Source organism: Entelurus aequoreus, linkage group LG16 (genome assembly GCF_033978785.1).
Source record: "Entelurus aequoreus isolate RoL-2023_Sb linkage group LG16, RoL_Eaeq_v1.1, whole genome shotgun sequence".
Taxonomy (NCBI): Eukaryota; Metazoa; Chordata; class Actinopteri; order Syngnathiformes; family Syngnathidae; genus Entelurus; species Entelurus aequoreus.
Window position 1 is genome coordinate 19,827,090 of NC_084746.1, and position 17,650 is coordinate 19,844,739.

A 17,650-nucleotide genomic window follows, 5' to 3' on the forward strand; every position below is an offset into this window, starting at 1 on the left:
AGTCCATGGTTCTCGCCCGGGAAAGGGTGGAGTGCCATCTCCAGGTTGAGGAGGAGATCTTGCCCCAAGTGGAGGAGTTCAAATACCTAGGAGTCTTGTTCACGAGCGAGGGAAGAGTGGATCGTGAGATCCACAGGCGGATCGGTGCGGCGTCTTCAGTAATGAGGACGCTATATCGATCCGTTGTGGTGAAGAAGGAGCTGAGCCAGAAGGAAAAGCTCTCAATTTACCGGTCGATCTACGTTCCCATCCTCACCTATGGTAATGAGCTTTGGATTATGACCAAAAGGACAAGATCACGGGTACAAGCGGCCGGAATGAGTTTCCTCCGCCGGGTGGCGGGTCTCTCCCTCAGAGATAGGGTGAGGAGCTATGTCATCCAGGAGGAACTCAGAGTAAAGCCGCTGCTCCTCCACATTGAGAGGAGCCAGATGAGGTGGTTCGGGCATCTGCTCAGGATGCCACCCGAATGCTTCCCTAGGGAAGTGTTTAGGGCAAGTCCGACCGGCAGGAGGCCATGGGGAAGACCTAGGACACATTGGGAAGACTATGCCCGGCTGGCCTGGGAACGCCTCGGGATCCCCCGAGAAGAGCTGGACGAAGTGGCTGGGGAGAGGGAAGTCTGGGCTTCTCTGCTGAGGCTGCTGCCCCCGCTACCCGACCTCGGATAAGCGAAAGAAAATGGATGGATGGATAGATGGATTTAGTATGACAGTTATACTGTCATCTTGAGTAAAATAACTAACTTGTGTCTTTGCAAACCTTACAAAATATATTTTTTCTAGTAAAACTCACACAGGTACATATCTCCAGGCATTATTAGCCATTTTGCATGTGTGGTTTAGGAGTTATGTTTAAATAACTGTCAGATTGAGTGTGTCAGATACTGTCATTGTGAGTAAAACCCATATTTTGTATTTGCAAACCGTACAAAAAAACTGATTCTAGTAAAACTCACATGGATACAATATTACAGGCATTTTAAGACATATGCTTGTTTGGTTTTGGAGTTATGTTTATATAACTTTCATATTTAGTATGACAGTTATACCGTCATATTGAGTAAAAAAAAACTAACTTGTGTCTTTGAAAACCTTACAAAAGATCATTATTCTAGTAAAACTAACAAAGATACATTTCTCCAGGCATTATTAGCCATTTCGCATGTGTTGTTTAGGAGTAATGTTTAAATAACTGTCATATTGAGTGTGACAGTATACTGTCATAGTGAGTAAAACCTAATTGTTGTATTTGCAAACCTTACAAAAACAAGTGATTCTAGTAAAACTCACACAGATACAATATTACAGGCATTTTTAGACATAATGCATGTTTGTTTTTTACTTTTTGTGTTTGCAAGCCTTAAAAAAGCAAATGATTCGGTAATACTCACCAGAATGCATCATTTAGGCTATTATTAGCCATTTCCTTGTGTAGTTTAGGAGTTATGTTTAAATAACTGTCATATTAAGTGTGTCAGTTATACTGTCAGTATGTGTAATAAATAATGTTTGTATTTGCAAACCTTACAAAAACAACTAATTCTAGTAAAACTCACATGGAGTCAATATAACAGGCATTTTTACACATTTTGCATGTTTGGTTTAGGAATTATGATGGAATACATTTTTATTGCTTTTTTCGCATTATCTCAGGATTTTAAGAACATAATTGTCATATTGAGTAAAAAACTACGTTTTGTGTTTGCAAGCCTTAAAAAAGCATATGTTTCGAATAAAACTCACAAGAATGCATTGCTTCACGCATTATTAGCTATTTTTCATGGGTGGTTTATGAGTAATGTTTAAATAACTGTCATAATTAGCGTGGCAGTTATAGCAATATGTGTAAAACCTAATTTTTGTATTTGCAAACCTTACAAAAACAACTGATTTTAGTAAAACTCACATGGATTCAATATTACAGGCAATTTTAGACATTTTGCATGTTTGTTTAGGAATTTTGATGGAATACATTTTTATTGCTTTTTTCGCATTATCTCAGGATTTTAAGAACATAACTGTCATATTGAGTAATTAACTACTTTTTTGTGTTTGTAAGCCTTAAAAAAGCATATGTTTCGAGTAAAACTCACAAGAATGCATTGCTTCACGCATTTTTAGCCTTTTTTCATGGGTGGTTTATGATTTATGTTTAAATAACTGTCATAATTAGCGTGGCAGTTATAGCAATATGTGTAAAACCTAATTTTTGTATTTGCAAACCTTACAAAAACAACGGATTCTAGTAAAACCCCACATGGATTCAATATTACAGGCAATTTTAGAAATGTTGCATGTTTGTTTAGGAATTTTGATGGAATACATTTTTATTGCTTTTTTTGCATTATCTCAGGATTTTAAGAACATTACTGTCATTTTGAGTAAAAAAAACTACTTTTTGTGTTTGCAAGCCTTAAAAAAGCATATGTTTCGAGTAAAACTCACAAGAATGCATTATTTCAGCTATTATTAGCCATTTTTGTTGTGTAGTTTAGGAGTTATGTTTAAATAACTTTCATATTAAGTGTGTCAGTTATTCTGTCAGTATGTGTAATACCTATTGTTTGTATTTGCAAACCTTACGAAAACAACTGAATCTAGTAAAACTCACACGGAATAGATATTACAGGCATTCTTACACATTTTGCATGTTTGGTTTGGTTAACTGTCATATTGAGTAAAAACTACTTTTTGTGTTTGCAAGCCTTAAAAAAGCATTTGTTTCGAGTAAAACTCACAAGAATGCATTATTTCAGCTATTATTAGCAATTTGTCATGGGTGGTTTATGAGCTATGTTTAAATAACTGTCATAATTAGTGTGGCAGTTATAGCAATAAATGTAAAACCTAATTTTTGTATTTGCAAACCTTACAAAAACAACTGATTCTTGTGAAACTCACATATATTCAATATTACAGGCATTTTTAGACATTTTGCATGTTTGGTCTAGGAGTTGTGTTAGAATACATTTTTATTGCGTTTTTTGCATTATCTCAGGATTCTAAGAATATTACTGTCTGAATAAAAAAATACTTTTTGGTTTTGCAAACTTTACAAAATATTTGTTTTCCAGTTAAATTTACAAAGATACATTTTTCCAGACAATATTAGCCATTTTGCATGTGTGGTTTAGGAGTTATGTTTATATAACTTTCATATTTAGTATGACAGTTTTAATGTCATATTGAATAAAAAAACTAACTTGTGTCTTTGCAAACCTCACAAAACATAATGTTTCTAGTAAAACTAACATGTCTCCAGGCATTATTAGCAATTTTGCATGTGTCGTTTAGGAGTTATGTTTAATGACATTTGTATTGCTTTTTTCGCATTGTCTCAGGATTTTACTGTCATGTTGAATAACAAACTTTTTGTGATTGCAAGATTTAAAAAAGCATATGTTTGGAGTAAAACCCCCAAGGATGCATTATTTCAGGCATTATTACCATTTTGAATGTTTGGTTTAGGAGTAATGCTTAAATAACTGTAATATTGCGTGTGACAGTATACTGTCATAGTGAGTAAAACCTATTTTTTGTATTTGCAAACCTTACAAGAACATTTGATCCTAGTGAAACTCACATGGATTCAATATTACAGGCATTTTTAGACATTTTGCAAGTTTGGTTTAGGAATTATTATGGCATACATTTTTATTGCTTTTTTCGCATTATCTCAGGATTTAAAGAGCATTACTGTCGTATTCATTAAAAAAACTACTTTTGGTGTTTGCAAGCCTTAAAAAGGCATGTGTTTCGAGTAAAACTAACAAGAATGCATTGCTTCACACATTTTTAGCCATTTATAATGGGTGGTTTATGAGTTATGTTTAAAAAACTGTCATAATTAGTGTGGCAGTTATAGTAATATGTGTAAAACCTAATTTTTGTATTTGCAAACCTTACAAAAACAACTGATTGTAGTAAAACTCACATGGATTTAGTATTACAGGAAATTTTAGACATTTTGCATGTTTTGTTTAGGAATTATGATGGAATACATTTTTATTGCTTTTTTCGCATTATCTCAGGATTTAAAGAACATTGCTATCATATTGAGTAAAAAACTACTTTTTGTGTTTGTAAGCCTTAAAAAAGCATATGTTTTGAATAAAACTCACAAATGCATTGCTTTATGCATTATTAGCTATTTTTCATTGGTGTTTTATGAGTAATATTTTAATAACTGTCATAATTAGTGTGGCAGTTATAGCAATATGTGTAAAACCTAATTTTTGTATTTGCAAACCTTACAAAAACAACGGATTCTATTAAATCTCACATGGATTCAATATTACAGGCAATTTTAGACATTTTGCATGTTTGTTTAGGAATTTTGATGGTATACATTTGTATTGCTTTTTTCGCATTATCTCAGGATTTAAAGAACATTACTGTCATATTGAGTAAAAAAATACTTTTTGTGTTTGTAAGCCTTAAAAAAGCAATGTTTCGAGTAAAACTCACAAGAATGCATTGCTTCACGCATTTTTAGCCTTTTTTCATGGGTGGTTTATGAGTTATGTCTAAAAAATTGTCATAATTAGAGTGGCAGTTATAGCAATATTTGTAAAACCTAATTTTTGTATTTGCAAACCTAACAAAAACATTTGATCCTAGTAAAACTCACATGGATTCAATATTACAGGCATTTTTAGACATTTTGCAATTTTGGTTTAGGAATTATGATGGAATACATTTTTATTGCTTTTTTCGCATTATCTCAGGATTTAAAGAACATTACTGTCATATTGAGTAAAAAACTACTTTTTGTGTTTGTAAGCCTTAAAAAAGCAATGTTTCGAGTAAAACTCACAAGAATGCATTGCTTCACGCATTTTTAGCCTTTTTTCATGGGTGGTTTATGAGTTATGTCTAAAAAATTGTCATAATTAGAGTGGCAGTTATAGCAATATTTGTAAAACCTAATTTTTGTATTTGCAAACCTAACAAAAACATTTGATCCTAGTAAAACTCACATGGATTCAATATTACAGGCATTTTTAGACATTTTGCAATTTTGGTTTAGGAATTATGATGGAATACATTTTTATTGCTTTTTTCGCATTATCTCAGGATTTAAAGAACATTACTGTAAAATGGGGAAAAAAATTACTAACGTGTCTTTGAAACCTTACAAAAGAAAATGTTTCTAGTGAAACTCACAAAGATGCATTATTAGACATTTTGCATGTGTGGTTTAGGAGTTATATTTAAAAAACTGTCACATTGATTGTGGCAGTTATACTGTCTTTATGTGTAATACTTAATTTTTGTTTTTGCAAACCTTACAAAATATTTGTTTTCCTGTAAAACTCACAAATATACATTTCTCCAGGCAATATTAGACATATTGCATGTGTGGTGTAGGAGTTATGTTTAAATAACTGTCATTTTAGTATGACAGTTATACTGTCATATTGAATAAAAAAAACTAACTTCTGTCTTTGCAAACCTTACAAAAGATCATTTTTCTAGTAAAACTAACAAAGATACATGTCTCCAGGCATTATTAGCCATTTTGCATGTGTTTAAATACATTTGTATTGCCTTTTTCGCATTATCTCAGGATTCTAAGAACATTACTGTCATATTGAGTAAAAAACTACTTTTTGAAGATTTAAAAAAGCCTATGTTTCGAGTAAAACTCTCAAGGATGCATTATTTCAGGCATTATTAGCCATTTTTCATGTGTGGTTAAGGAGTTATGTTTAAATAACTGTCACATTGAGTGTGAGTACACTGAGTAGTAAGTAAAACCCAATTTTTGTATTTGCAAACCTTACAAAAACAACGGATTCCGGTAAAACACAATTTACAGGCATTTTTAGACATAATGCATGTTTGGTTTTGGAGTTATGTTTATATAACTTTCCAATTTACTATGACATTTATACTGCCATATGAGTAAAAAAAACAAACTTGTGTCTTTGCACACCTGACAAAAGATCATTTTCTAGTAAAACTAACATGTCTCTAGGCATTGTTAGCAATTTTGCATGTGTCGTTTAGGAGTTATGTTTAAATACATTTTTATTGCTTTTTTGACATTGTCTCAGGATTCTAAGAACATTACTGTCTTATTGAATAAAAAAATACTTTTTGGTTTTGCAAACCTTACCAAATATTGTTTTCCAGTTAAATTGACAAAGATACATTTGTCCAGGCAATATTAGCCATTTTGCATGTGTGGTTTAGGAGTTATGATTATATAACTTTCATATTTAGTATGAGAGTTTTAATATCATATTGAATAAAAAAACTAACTTGTGTCTTTGCAAACCTCACAAAAGATAATTTTCTAGTAAAACTAACATGTCTCCAGGCATTGTTAGCAATTTTGCATGTGTCGTTTAGGAGTTATGTTTAAATACATTTTTATTGCTTTTTTCGCATTGTCTCAGGATTCTAAGAACATTACTGTCATATTGAGTAAAAAAACTCCTTTTGTGTTTGCAAGCCTTAAAAAGGCATATGTTTCGAGTAAAACTAACAAGAATGCATTGCTTTACACATTTTTAGCCATTTTTCATGGGTGGTTTATGAGTTATGTTTAAAAAACTGTCATAATTAGTGTGGCAGTTATAGCAATATGTGTAAAACCTATTTTTTGTATTTGCAAACCTTACAAAAACATTTGATCCTAGTAAAACTCACATGGATTCAATATTACAGGCATTTTTAGACATTTTGCAATTTTGGTTTAGGAATTATGATGGAATAAATTTGTATTGCTTTTTTCGCATTATCTCAGGATTTAAAGAACATTACTGTCATATTCAGTAAAACAACTACTTTTGTGTTTGCAAGCCTTAAAAAAGCATATGTTTCGAGTAAAACTCTCAAGAATGCATTATTTTAGCTGTTATTAGCCATTTTTCATGTGTAGTTTAGGAGTTATGTTTAAATAACTGTCATATTGAGTGTGGCAGTTATACTGTCAGTATTTGCCTAATGTTTGTATTTGCAAACCTTACAAAAACAACTGATTTCAGTAAAACTCACATAGATTCAATATTGCAGGCATTTTTAGACATTTTGCACATTTGGTGTAGGAGTTGTGTTTGAATACATTTGTATTGCTTTTTTCGCATTATCTCAGGATTCTAAGAACATTACTGTCTTATTGAATAAAAAATATTTTTTGTTTTTGCAAACCTTACAAAATATTTGTTTTCCAGTAAAACTCACAAATATACATTTCTCCAGGCAATATTAGACATATTGCATGTGTGGTGTAGGAGTTATGTTTAAATAACTGTCATTTTAGTATGACAGTTATACTGTCATATTGAATAAAAAAAACTAACTTCTGTCTTTGCAAACCTTACAAAAGATCATTTTTCTAGTAAAACTAACAAAGATACATGTCTCCAGGCATTATTAGCCATTTTGCATGTGTTTAAATACATTTGTATTGCTTTTTTCGCATTATCTCAGGATTCTAAGAACATTACTGTCATATTGAGTAAAAAACTACTTTTTGAAGATTTAAAAAAGCCTATGTTTCGAGTAAAACTCTCAAGGATGCATTATTTCAGGCATTATTAGCCATTTTTCATGTGTGGTTAAGGAGTTATGTTTAAATAACTGTCACATTGAGTGTGAGTACACTGAGTAGTAAGTAAAACCCAATTTTTGAATTTGCAAACCTTACATACTGCACATACATACAATTTACAGGCATTTTTAGACATAATGCATGTTTGGTTTTGGAGTTATGTTTATATAACTTTCCCATTTACTGTGACATTTATACTGCCATATGAGTAAAAAAACAAACTTGTGTCTTTGCACACCTTACAAAAGATCATTTCTAGTAAAACTAACATGTCTCTAGGCATTGTTAGCAATTTTGCATGTGTCGTTTAGGAGTTATGTTTAAATACATTTTTATTGCTTTTTTGACATTGTCTCAGGATTCTAAGAACATTACTGTCTTATTGAATAAAAAAATACTTTTTGGTTTTGCAAACCTTACCAAATACTTGTTTTCCAGTTAAATTGACAAAGATACATTTGTCCAGGCAATATTAGCCATTTTGCATGTGTGGTTTAGGAGTTATGATTATATAACTTTCATATTTAGTATGACAGTTATACTGTCATATTGAATAAAAAAAACTAACTTCTGTCTTTGCAAACCTTACAAAAGATCATTTTTCTAGTAAAACTAACAAAGATACATGTCTCCAGGCATTATTAGCCATTTTGCATGTGTTTAAATACATTTGTATTGCTTTTTTCGCATTATCTCAGGATTCTAAGAACATTACTGTCATATTGAGTAAAAAACTACTTTTTGAAGATTTAAAAAAGCCTATGTTTCGAGTAAAACTCTCAAGGATGCATTATTTCAGGCATTATTAGCCATTTTTCATGTGTGGTTAAGGAGTTATGTTTAAATAACTGTCACATTGAGTGTGAGTACACTGAGTAGTAAGTAAAACCCAATTTTTGAATTTGCAAACCTTACATACTGCACATACATACAATTTACAGGCATTTTTAGACATAATGCATGTTTGGTTTTGGAGTTATGTTTATATAACTTTTCCATTTACTGTGACATTTATACTGCCATATGAGTAAAAAAACAAACTTGTGTCTTTGCACACCTTACAAAAGATCATTTCTAGTAAAACTAACATGTCTCTAGGCATTGTTAGCAATTTTGCATGTGTCGTTTAGGAGTTATGTTTAAATACATTTTTATTGCTTTTTTGACATTGTCTCAGGATTCTAAGAACATTACTGTCTTATTGAATAAAAAAATACTTTTTGGTTTTGCAAACCTTACCAAATCCTTGTTTTCCAGTTAAATTGACAAAGATACATTTGTCCAGGCAATATTAGCCATTTTGCATGTGTGGTTTAGGAGTTATGATTATATAACTTTCATATTTAGTATGACAGTTTTAATGTCATATTGAATAAAAAAACTAACTTGTGTCTTTGCAAAACTCACAAAAGATAATTTTTCTAGTAAAACTAACATGTCTCCAGGCATTGTTAGCAATTTTGCATGTGTCGTTTAGGAGTTAAGTTTAAATACATTTTTATTGCTTTTTTCGCATTGTCTCAGGATTCTAAGAACATTACTGTCATATTGAGTAAAAAAACTACTTTTTGTGTTTGCAAGCCTTAAAAAAGCATATGTTTCGAGTAAAACTCACAAGAATTCATTGCTTCATGCATTTTTAGCCTTTTTTTCATGGGTGGTTTATGAGTTATGTTTAAAAAACTGTCATAATTAGATTGGTAGTTATAGCAATATGTGTAAAACCTAATTTTTGTATTTGCAAACCTTACAAAAACATTTGATCTTAGTAAATTTCACATGGATTCAATATTACAGGCAATTTTAGACATTTTGCATGTTTGGTTTAGGAATTATGATGGAATACATTTGTATTGCTTTTTGCGCATTATCTCAGGATTTAAAGAACATTACTGTCGTATTGAGTTAAAAAACTACTTTTTGTGTTTGCAAGCCTAAAAAAGCATATGTGATGGGACACAAGTAGGGGATTTTATTTTTCATGTTTTATTGCCATGCATGTTTTATAGTGTTTTATTGCTGTGGATTTCAATTGCATGTTTTAACATTTTAGAATTTGATTGTATTTTTAATTGCATGTTTTTATACTTTAGAATTTGATTGTATTTTTAACTGCATGTTTTTACACTTTGGAATTTGATTGTATTTTTAATTGCATGTTTTTACACCTTGTAGACTTTGCTGGCATTTTAAGACTCGCCCCTTTTAGCTTGTTGCCCTTAGTAACCAAGGTGCCCAATTGAACGGCACCTGAAATTAGACGCACCTGTGGAGCATTAAGACTGCACATTTAAAAGAACCGCAGCAGGGAAAGAGCCGGGAGCGGGGAAGGACAGGAGCAGCAGGAGAGAGCGACAGCAGGAGAGAGCGACCGGGGAGGATCGACCGGCTTTGCCGAGAGCGACCGGGGGGGACGCGCGCAGGCCGGGAAGGAACCCCCGGACTACACAGCCGACCCCGCAGGCTACCGGAGTGAACCCCAAGACGCCCACAACACGCAGGGGCAGAGGAAACTCTGCCTCGGAAGGGGCGATCGGGACCCAGAGACCTGCGGCGACCCCCGGGAGCGACCAAGAGGGACGGGACGGGTACCGCCACGTAGGTCCCGACTGGCAAGGAGCGTGGGCGTACCCAAGACTTCGACGTGGAACTACAGCAAGGGCAGGGGCAACCCTGCCTTGCGTGTAAGTGTGGCGTCAGCCCGTAGCGCGTCTCCTTGGTTTTAGCAGATTTTTATCCCCGTGGCCTGCCTCCGATTTAATTTGTGTGCAGGAGGATGCCGTGGAAGTGAGCGGAACCAGGACATTGACCACGCCTGTCCTTGCTGTACCCTCACCTGTATTATTGTTTACCAATTGGTATTTTTAGTGTTATCCACTTGACTGTTTTTAGCTATATTGTAATAAAGTGCGAACAAGCAAAATCATCTTTCCCTTATTTTGGACAGCTGCTCTCACTTCATTGGGTTCTTAATATTTTATATTTGTTTTTAGCAACATTTTTAGTAAATTTTAAATATACCACCACTCGGGTCCATCACATTTCTGGCGTTACCAGCAGGATCCATATTGTGAGAGCACTGTTTCCAGTAAGGGCAAGATGATGATGCCGGTGTATCCGGGCGCACTTTGGCTGCCCAGATTTAAAGGGCATGGTGACGATCTCAAGTATTCTGAGTGGAAGGAGCAGATTAAAGGGCTCCTGGGCAGCCAGGATATACCAGAGGCACGAAAAGTAGCCATTTTGTTGGGAGCGCTTCCGGGTGAAGCGAAGCTTCAAATTTCGGTTTTAGATATGGACGAGAAGGACAATACTCGGAAGATTTTTAATTATTTAAATTCTTTATATGGGGATCAAACTCCAACACCGGTCTTGAGAGCACAGTTTCTTAGCTGCGTACAAAAACCTGATGAAAATGTACAATTCATTTTGAGGGCTCATGCCTTGCCTTTGACCCCTGGTGAGCGGGTGTGGGTCAGAAACAGGCGACGGCAGGGAAAAGGCAAACTGGACACATGGTGGGACCCTGAACCCCACGTTATCTTGGACATTGTGGGAGAGATGGGGGTGGTTTAGCGGGTGCGCCCTGAGAAGGGTGGTAGGGAACAGACTATCCACCGGAACGCTTTGAAAGTATGTACTGGGCCCCCTGTTATATGGCATCACTACCTCTGGGGGAACCACCCCCACAGACTCAATTTTTGTATTTGCAAACATTACAAAAACAACTGATTCTAGTAAAATGCACATACATACAATTTACAGGCATTTTTAGACATAATGCATGTTTGGTTTTGGAGTTATGTTTATATAACTTTCCCATTTACTATGACATTTATACTGCCATATGAGTAAAAAATCAAACTTGTGTCTTTGCACACCTTACAAATTATTTTTTCTTTCTAGAAAACTCATAAAGATACATTTCTCCAGGCATTATTAGCCATTTTGCATGTGTGGTTTAGGAGTTATGTTTAAATAACTGTCATATAGAGTGTGACACTGTCATAGTGGGTATGTGGTCTTGTATTAAGCCTCAGGGAGTTGAACGCCCCTGCCTTACATAGTTTCGGTTCACCCTTGGGCAAGGTGTAGCACCCGAATGCCCCCCCACCCCCCATCAGGGTTACGATACCCCCCATGAAAAAAAACGAAGAGAAGATGCATTACCCGGCCCGGAGGAAGCCCGGGGCCCTCTTCTGGAGCTAGGCCCGGCAGGGCTCGTCAGCGAGCGCCTGGTGGCCGGCCACAGCCCGAAGAAGCTACGTGGACACACCATCTTCTCCGCCACGTGGACACACCATCTTCTCCGCCACGTGGGCCCACCACCCGCGATCGGAACAAGTGGGTTCGGGTGCGCTGCCAAGTGGATGGCAGTGAAAGTGGAGGCTCCAGACGGATCAATTCGGGGCAGCAGAGGCTGACTTTCGGGACGTGGAACGTCTCTACGCTGGTGGGGAAGAAGCTTGAGCTGGTGCGAGAGGTGGAGCGCTACCGACCTGGTGGGGCTTACCTCTACGCATAGCAAGGGCTCTGAAACTACACTCCTGGACAAGGGATGGACCTTGTTCACTTCTGGAGTTGCTCGGGTGTGAGAGCCCAGGCGGGTGTGGGGATACTCACGGGTCCCCAGCTGAGTGCCTGTACGTTGGAGTTCACCCCAGTGGACAAGAGGGTCGCCTCCCTTCGCCTTAGGGTTGGAGGGGGGAAAAACTCTGACTGTTGTTTGTGCGTACGCACCAAGCAAGAGTTCAGAGTATTCGGCCTTCTTGGATACCTTGCATGGGGTCCTGTATGGGGCACCAGCAGGGTATTCCATAGTCTTGCTGGGGGACTTCAACGCACACGTGGGCAATGACAGTGATACTTGGACTGGCGTGATTGGGAGGGACGGTCTCCCTGATCTGAACCTGAGTGGTGGATTGTTATTGGACTTCTGTGCTAGTCACGGACTTGCGATAACAATCACCATGTTCAAGCACAAGGATGCTCATAGGTGTATCTGGTACCAGAGCACCCTAGGCCAAAGATCAATGATCGATTTTGTAATCGTATCAGCTGATCTGAGGCCGTATGTTTTGGACACTCAGGTGAAGAGAGGGGCTGAACTGTCAACTGATCACCATCTGGTGGTGAGTTGGGTCAGATGGGGGGGGAAACCTCTGGACAGACTTGGAAAATCCAAGCGTGTAGTGCGGGTGAACTGGGAACGTTTGGAGGAGTCCTCTGTCCGGACTTCAACTCCCACCTCCGGCGGGACTTCTCTGCCATCCCTGTGGAGGTTGGGGACATTGAACAGGAATGGGCAATGTTCAAAGCCTCTATTGTTAAAGCTGCTGCTGCCAGCTGTGGCCAGAAAGTCTTAGGTTCCTCAAGGGGCAGTAACCCTCGAACACCCTGGTGGAAAGTGGTGGTCAAGCTGTCCAACTGAAGAATAAATGATAAATAAATGGGTTATACTTGTATAGCGCTTTTCTACCTTCAAGGTACTCAAAGCGCTTTGACAGTATTTCCACATTTACCCATTCACACACACATTCACACACTGATGGCGGGAGCTGCCATGCAAGGCGCTAACCAGCAGCCATCAGAGGCAAAGGGTGAAGTGTCTTGCCCAAGGACACAACAGACGTGACTAGGAAGGTAGAAGGTGGGAATTGAACCCCAGTAACCAGCAACACTCCGATTGCTGGCACAGCCACTCTATCAACTTCGCCAAGAAGGAGGGTATGTTATCCCAGGGGACTCGGAGGCAGTTGCAAGGTACCGACAGGCCCGAAGGCAGTGGCCATGGCTGTGGACGAGGCTAAGCAGAGGGTGTGGGAGCAGTTCGGGGAATCCATGGAGAAGGACTATCGGGCGGCACCAAAGCTGTTCTGGAAGACCATACGGCACCTCAGGAGGGGGAAGCAGGGAACCATCCAAGCTGTGTACGGCAAGGATGGGACTTTGCTGACTTCAAGTGAGGAAGTCGTACGGCGTTGGAAAGAGCACTTTGAGGAACTACTGAACCCAAATACACCAGACACACCCTCCCTGACAGGAGCAGAGCCTGAGGATGATGGGGGCTCGACGTCGATCTCTCGGAGTGAAGTCACTGAGGTAGTTAGACAACTCCACAGTAGCAAAGCTCCGGGGGTTGACGAGATCCATCCAGAAATGCTGAAGGCTCTGGGTGTTGATGGGCTGTCTTAGGATACGCCTTTTCAACATTGCGTGGAAGTCTGGGACATTGCCGAGGGAGTGGCAGACTGGGGTGGTGGTTCCCCTTTTCAAAAAGGGGGACCAGAGGGGTTGATTCCCCATCCCCAGCCTCCCTGGGAAAGTTTACGCCAAGGTACTGGAAAGGAGGGTCCGGCCAATAGTCGAACCTCGGATTCAAGAGGAGCAATGTGGACCGCCCTGGTCGTGCAACAACAGCTCTTTACTCTTGCGGGAATCCTGGAGAAAGCCTGGGAGTATGCCTATCCAGTCTACATGTGCTTTGTGGATTTAGAGAAAGCGTATGACCGGGTCCCCCGGGAGATCTTGTGGGAGGTGCTGAGGGAGTACGGAGTGAGGGGAACCTGCTGAGGGCCATCCAATCTCTGTAAAACCAAAGCGAGAGTTGTGTCCGGGTGCTTGGATGTAAGTCAGATCCGTTTCCAGTGGGGGTTGGTCTCCGCCAGGGCTGCGCTCTGTCACCTATCCTGTTTGTGATTTTCATGGACAGGATTTTTAGGCAGAGTCGTGACCATGGCGGAGAGGGTATACGTCTCGGTTAAACGGTTAAAAAACTATAATGAGCCAGTTTTTTGAATGGCTCTTTAAAAGGAAAGGCTCCTCAAGATCCAGCTTTTGTCAGAGCCATAAATCCCATCTCTATACTGTAAAGACTCGACATATAGTCTAAACAGAGTAGATTTGAACACATGCAATGTTCTTACAGTATTATGGAGGAAACTGTAAAATGGCTTAGCTTAGGGTTTGTCTTTGTTTCCTCTTGTCAGGCCATTGTTGCTCTTATGCCATCTGAAATAATATTATTTGCATGGCCTCTCAAGTTCTCAAAACGGCTTACAGTAACTAAAGCCTCTTTCTAGCTGGCTGAATGGTGTTCATTTTTGTAAGTATTTTCATGTTTGAGTCTAACTAGTTACGATTACACAATGCATGTTGTATTTTGAATAGATGTGTTTTCCCAATGGAACCCTAAGATTACATTTTTAAATGTGTTATGTATGAAGATGTGTGTAATGTGCTATAGCAAATGTGATGCAAGAAGGATAAAGTGTTACAGAATTGCAAATGAAGTGCCAAGCAGCACTTTTGTTGAAGGTATGCTTACATTGTAGTAAAGATATGGTAACAACAACTTCAAGTTTTGTCACATTGGTTTAAGCATGAGTCTATAATGTTCAAACATTGGACAAAAACTGTAAATAACTAATCCGTTATTTTGGCTGATACTAATTGTACTTATTTCAAATAACTGTAAACATCTGTTTCCTGTGAGTGAATATTTTGTGCTCACTATCAGACACATTGTGTCCCTTGAGAGCTTGGCTGCTTGTGCTACTTTCCTTTCGCTTGATTCCGTCCATTGTGAGTGTGCGTGTGTGTGTGTGTACGTGTGTTTGTGTGCATGCGTGCGTCTGTGTGTGTGTGTGCGTGTGTGTGTGTGTGTGTGTGTGTGTGTGTGTGTGTGTGTGTGTGTGTGTGTGTGTGTGTGTGTGTGTGTGTGTGTGTGTGTGTGTGTGTGTGTGTGTGTGTGTGTGTGTGTGTGTGAGAATCTAAAAATACGCTTGAGTGCGGATATCACTGCTGTGTTATGGAAGCTACTGAGTTTGAAGTGTGAGGAATGAGAAGCCCAGCTAAGGGTTTTAGGATCTTAGCTCTTTGTTAACAATCCTGGAAGATGGACACTTTCCTGGTACAGCTTTGCCAGGAAGACAAACCAGTTATGTCTTGGATTTGGTCATTCTTTAGAATAATACCAGAGTGAAAGTACATTTTTTACTAATACGTGTGTTGACAAAAACACTTTTAGTTTGGTAAAAATATTCTACTCTATATTCTATTTTATTCTGATCATAATCATGATCAAAAAATTCAAGGGAAACATCACTCAACTCATTTAATGACCTTGAAAAATATTGATGATACTGACATGTCTTTATTCCAATTTTTACAATCAAAGTTAAACGTATTTGTGTGTCGCTAAGTAACATGTTTGATTGACATAACACGTGTCGTGCTGCTGTGATCGTGAGTCTGCATAGTCTGTTTGCAGTTGATTTCCTGCTACAAATATCAATCTGTCATGATCTACAGTTCATGTCTGCAGTTATTTTTACAGTGTAAAGTTCATATTTAAGTCTCATTATTTAGCTATAAATGCAATGTTTGCTAGCGATATCAAGATTCAGTATATGCTGTTGAGCCAAGAGAGATTTACACTTCTAGTTTATTAATACTATTAAGGATATTTCCTTGATGTTTACAAATATCACCAAAGACGTTATAATGTGGTCATTTGTGTTGAATAAGGCACTTGGCTTTTCTGCCCAACAACAACTAAGCTTTTAGCTTCTGCTATGAAAATCGACAACGAAAATACGGTGGATTGGACCAATGTTCATGTTTATTACTAGGACTAAATGTGACGTTATTTTATTTGCACAACCGGGTATTCGTAATTATATTTAGGTATAACAACCACAAATGAATAAAAACTCATGTGATCTCTTGCCCTTTTTAAGTTAAAAAGTTAAAGTACCAATGATTGTCACACACACGAGGTGTGGCAAAATTGTTCTCTGCATTTGACCCAACCACCCTTGATCACCCCGTGGGAGGTGAGGGGAGCAGTGAGCAGCAGCTGTGGCCGCGCCCAGGAATCATTTTTGGTGATTCAACCCCCAATTCCAACCTTTGATGCTGAGTGTCAAGCAGGGAGGTAATTGGTCCCTTTTTTTATAGTCTTATGGTTTGAACTCACAACCTACCGATCTCAGGGCACTCTAACCACTAGGCCACAATTAGTTCTGCTCCCAAACACTACTAATGAAACAAATGTTCAAAAACAAATTTTACAAAGGGATCACTGTAGAAAAAAGCGGTCCGATTGTATTCCACAAGATGATGAAAGTGATGTTTTTAAGAACCATTTTGTTTTTTCCCTGACTTTATTAACTTTGAGATCACTTCTTTCGGGGGTCTATAAAAGCTCTTTCCTATCTTTATATTTGAACAACTGGAACACCCAGAACAAAACAACAATACGGCATTTTCTGCTCAAACTCTACATTCACTCACTTGTTTTAATAGTACGCTCAAGCTACTTGACCATCATGTCATGCCACCAGGAAGAAAATCGGATGTGACGTCATATGCCACACAGCAATAAATTGTTAAAATTATTGTTACGAATGTTTGTTATGTTAAATTAGGTTTATTGTTTGATATCATTTTAACACGTGAAAGTGAAAGGTACTGGCCTGGTATTTACCTGTACGCAGATCGGGAGCATAGAAGCATAGTACTGCCCATTCCTACACTGCTACTGAGAGGTTAGAGTGAATGAAAGTTCACCCTGTGTTCTCAGAGTTTTATTTTGTCTAAGTTTAGATGTTGGCCCAAATTCAGCTTCTCATGTGGCAAAGCTTGTTTTTCAGAACTGCAACACACACTGGACTTGAAAGGCACACCAACACCATGAACTTCATTTCACTGCAGATACTCCCAGAACATTTCAACTAAAACACAAGGAACTGGAATGTTCCCCTCTATACGCCGCTTCACTCACTTGTCCATCCAGAAGCAGGAGACCATGAGAGATGCTCCTGAACTTCCAAGATATTTGCCGCGGCAGATTCCTCATTTTCTACAAGACGTCGTCTTCCATGGAAAGTTTGACGTGAGTGACAACATTTTACAACTCTTTTTAAACCATGTCTATGTAAGTAACTTCACATCGTAACTCTATTTAAAGTATGTCTGTGTAATTAACTTCACATTGTAACTCTATTAAATGATGTCTATGTATTTAACCTCACTTTGTAACTATTTAAAGTATGTCTATGTAAGTAGCTTCACATTGTAATGG

At 37.9% G+C, this 17,650-nt stretch overlaps 1 protein-coding gene across 6 annotated transcripts in view; it reads left to right on the top strand.

The window, feature by feature from the left end:
- The window catches only part of LOC133630688 (anoctamin-1-like), a 242,799-nt gene that overhangs the window by 8,655 nt on the left and 216,494 nt on the right, over window positions 1-17,650 (top strand). For 5 of the 6 annotated variants that reach the window (XM_062022331.1, XM_062022333.1, XM_062022332.1 and 2 more), the window contains exon 2: window positions 17,281-17,461. In XM_062022331.1, coding sequence (XP_061878315.1) covers window positions 17,281-17,461 — 181 coding nt within the window. Of the gene's footprint in view, window positions 1-17,219; window positions 17,462-17,650 lie in introns of all 6 variants that reach the window. The other variant, XM_062022335.1, reaches the window with a different exon arrangement.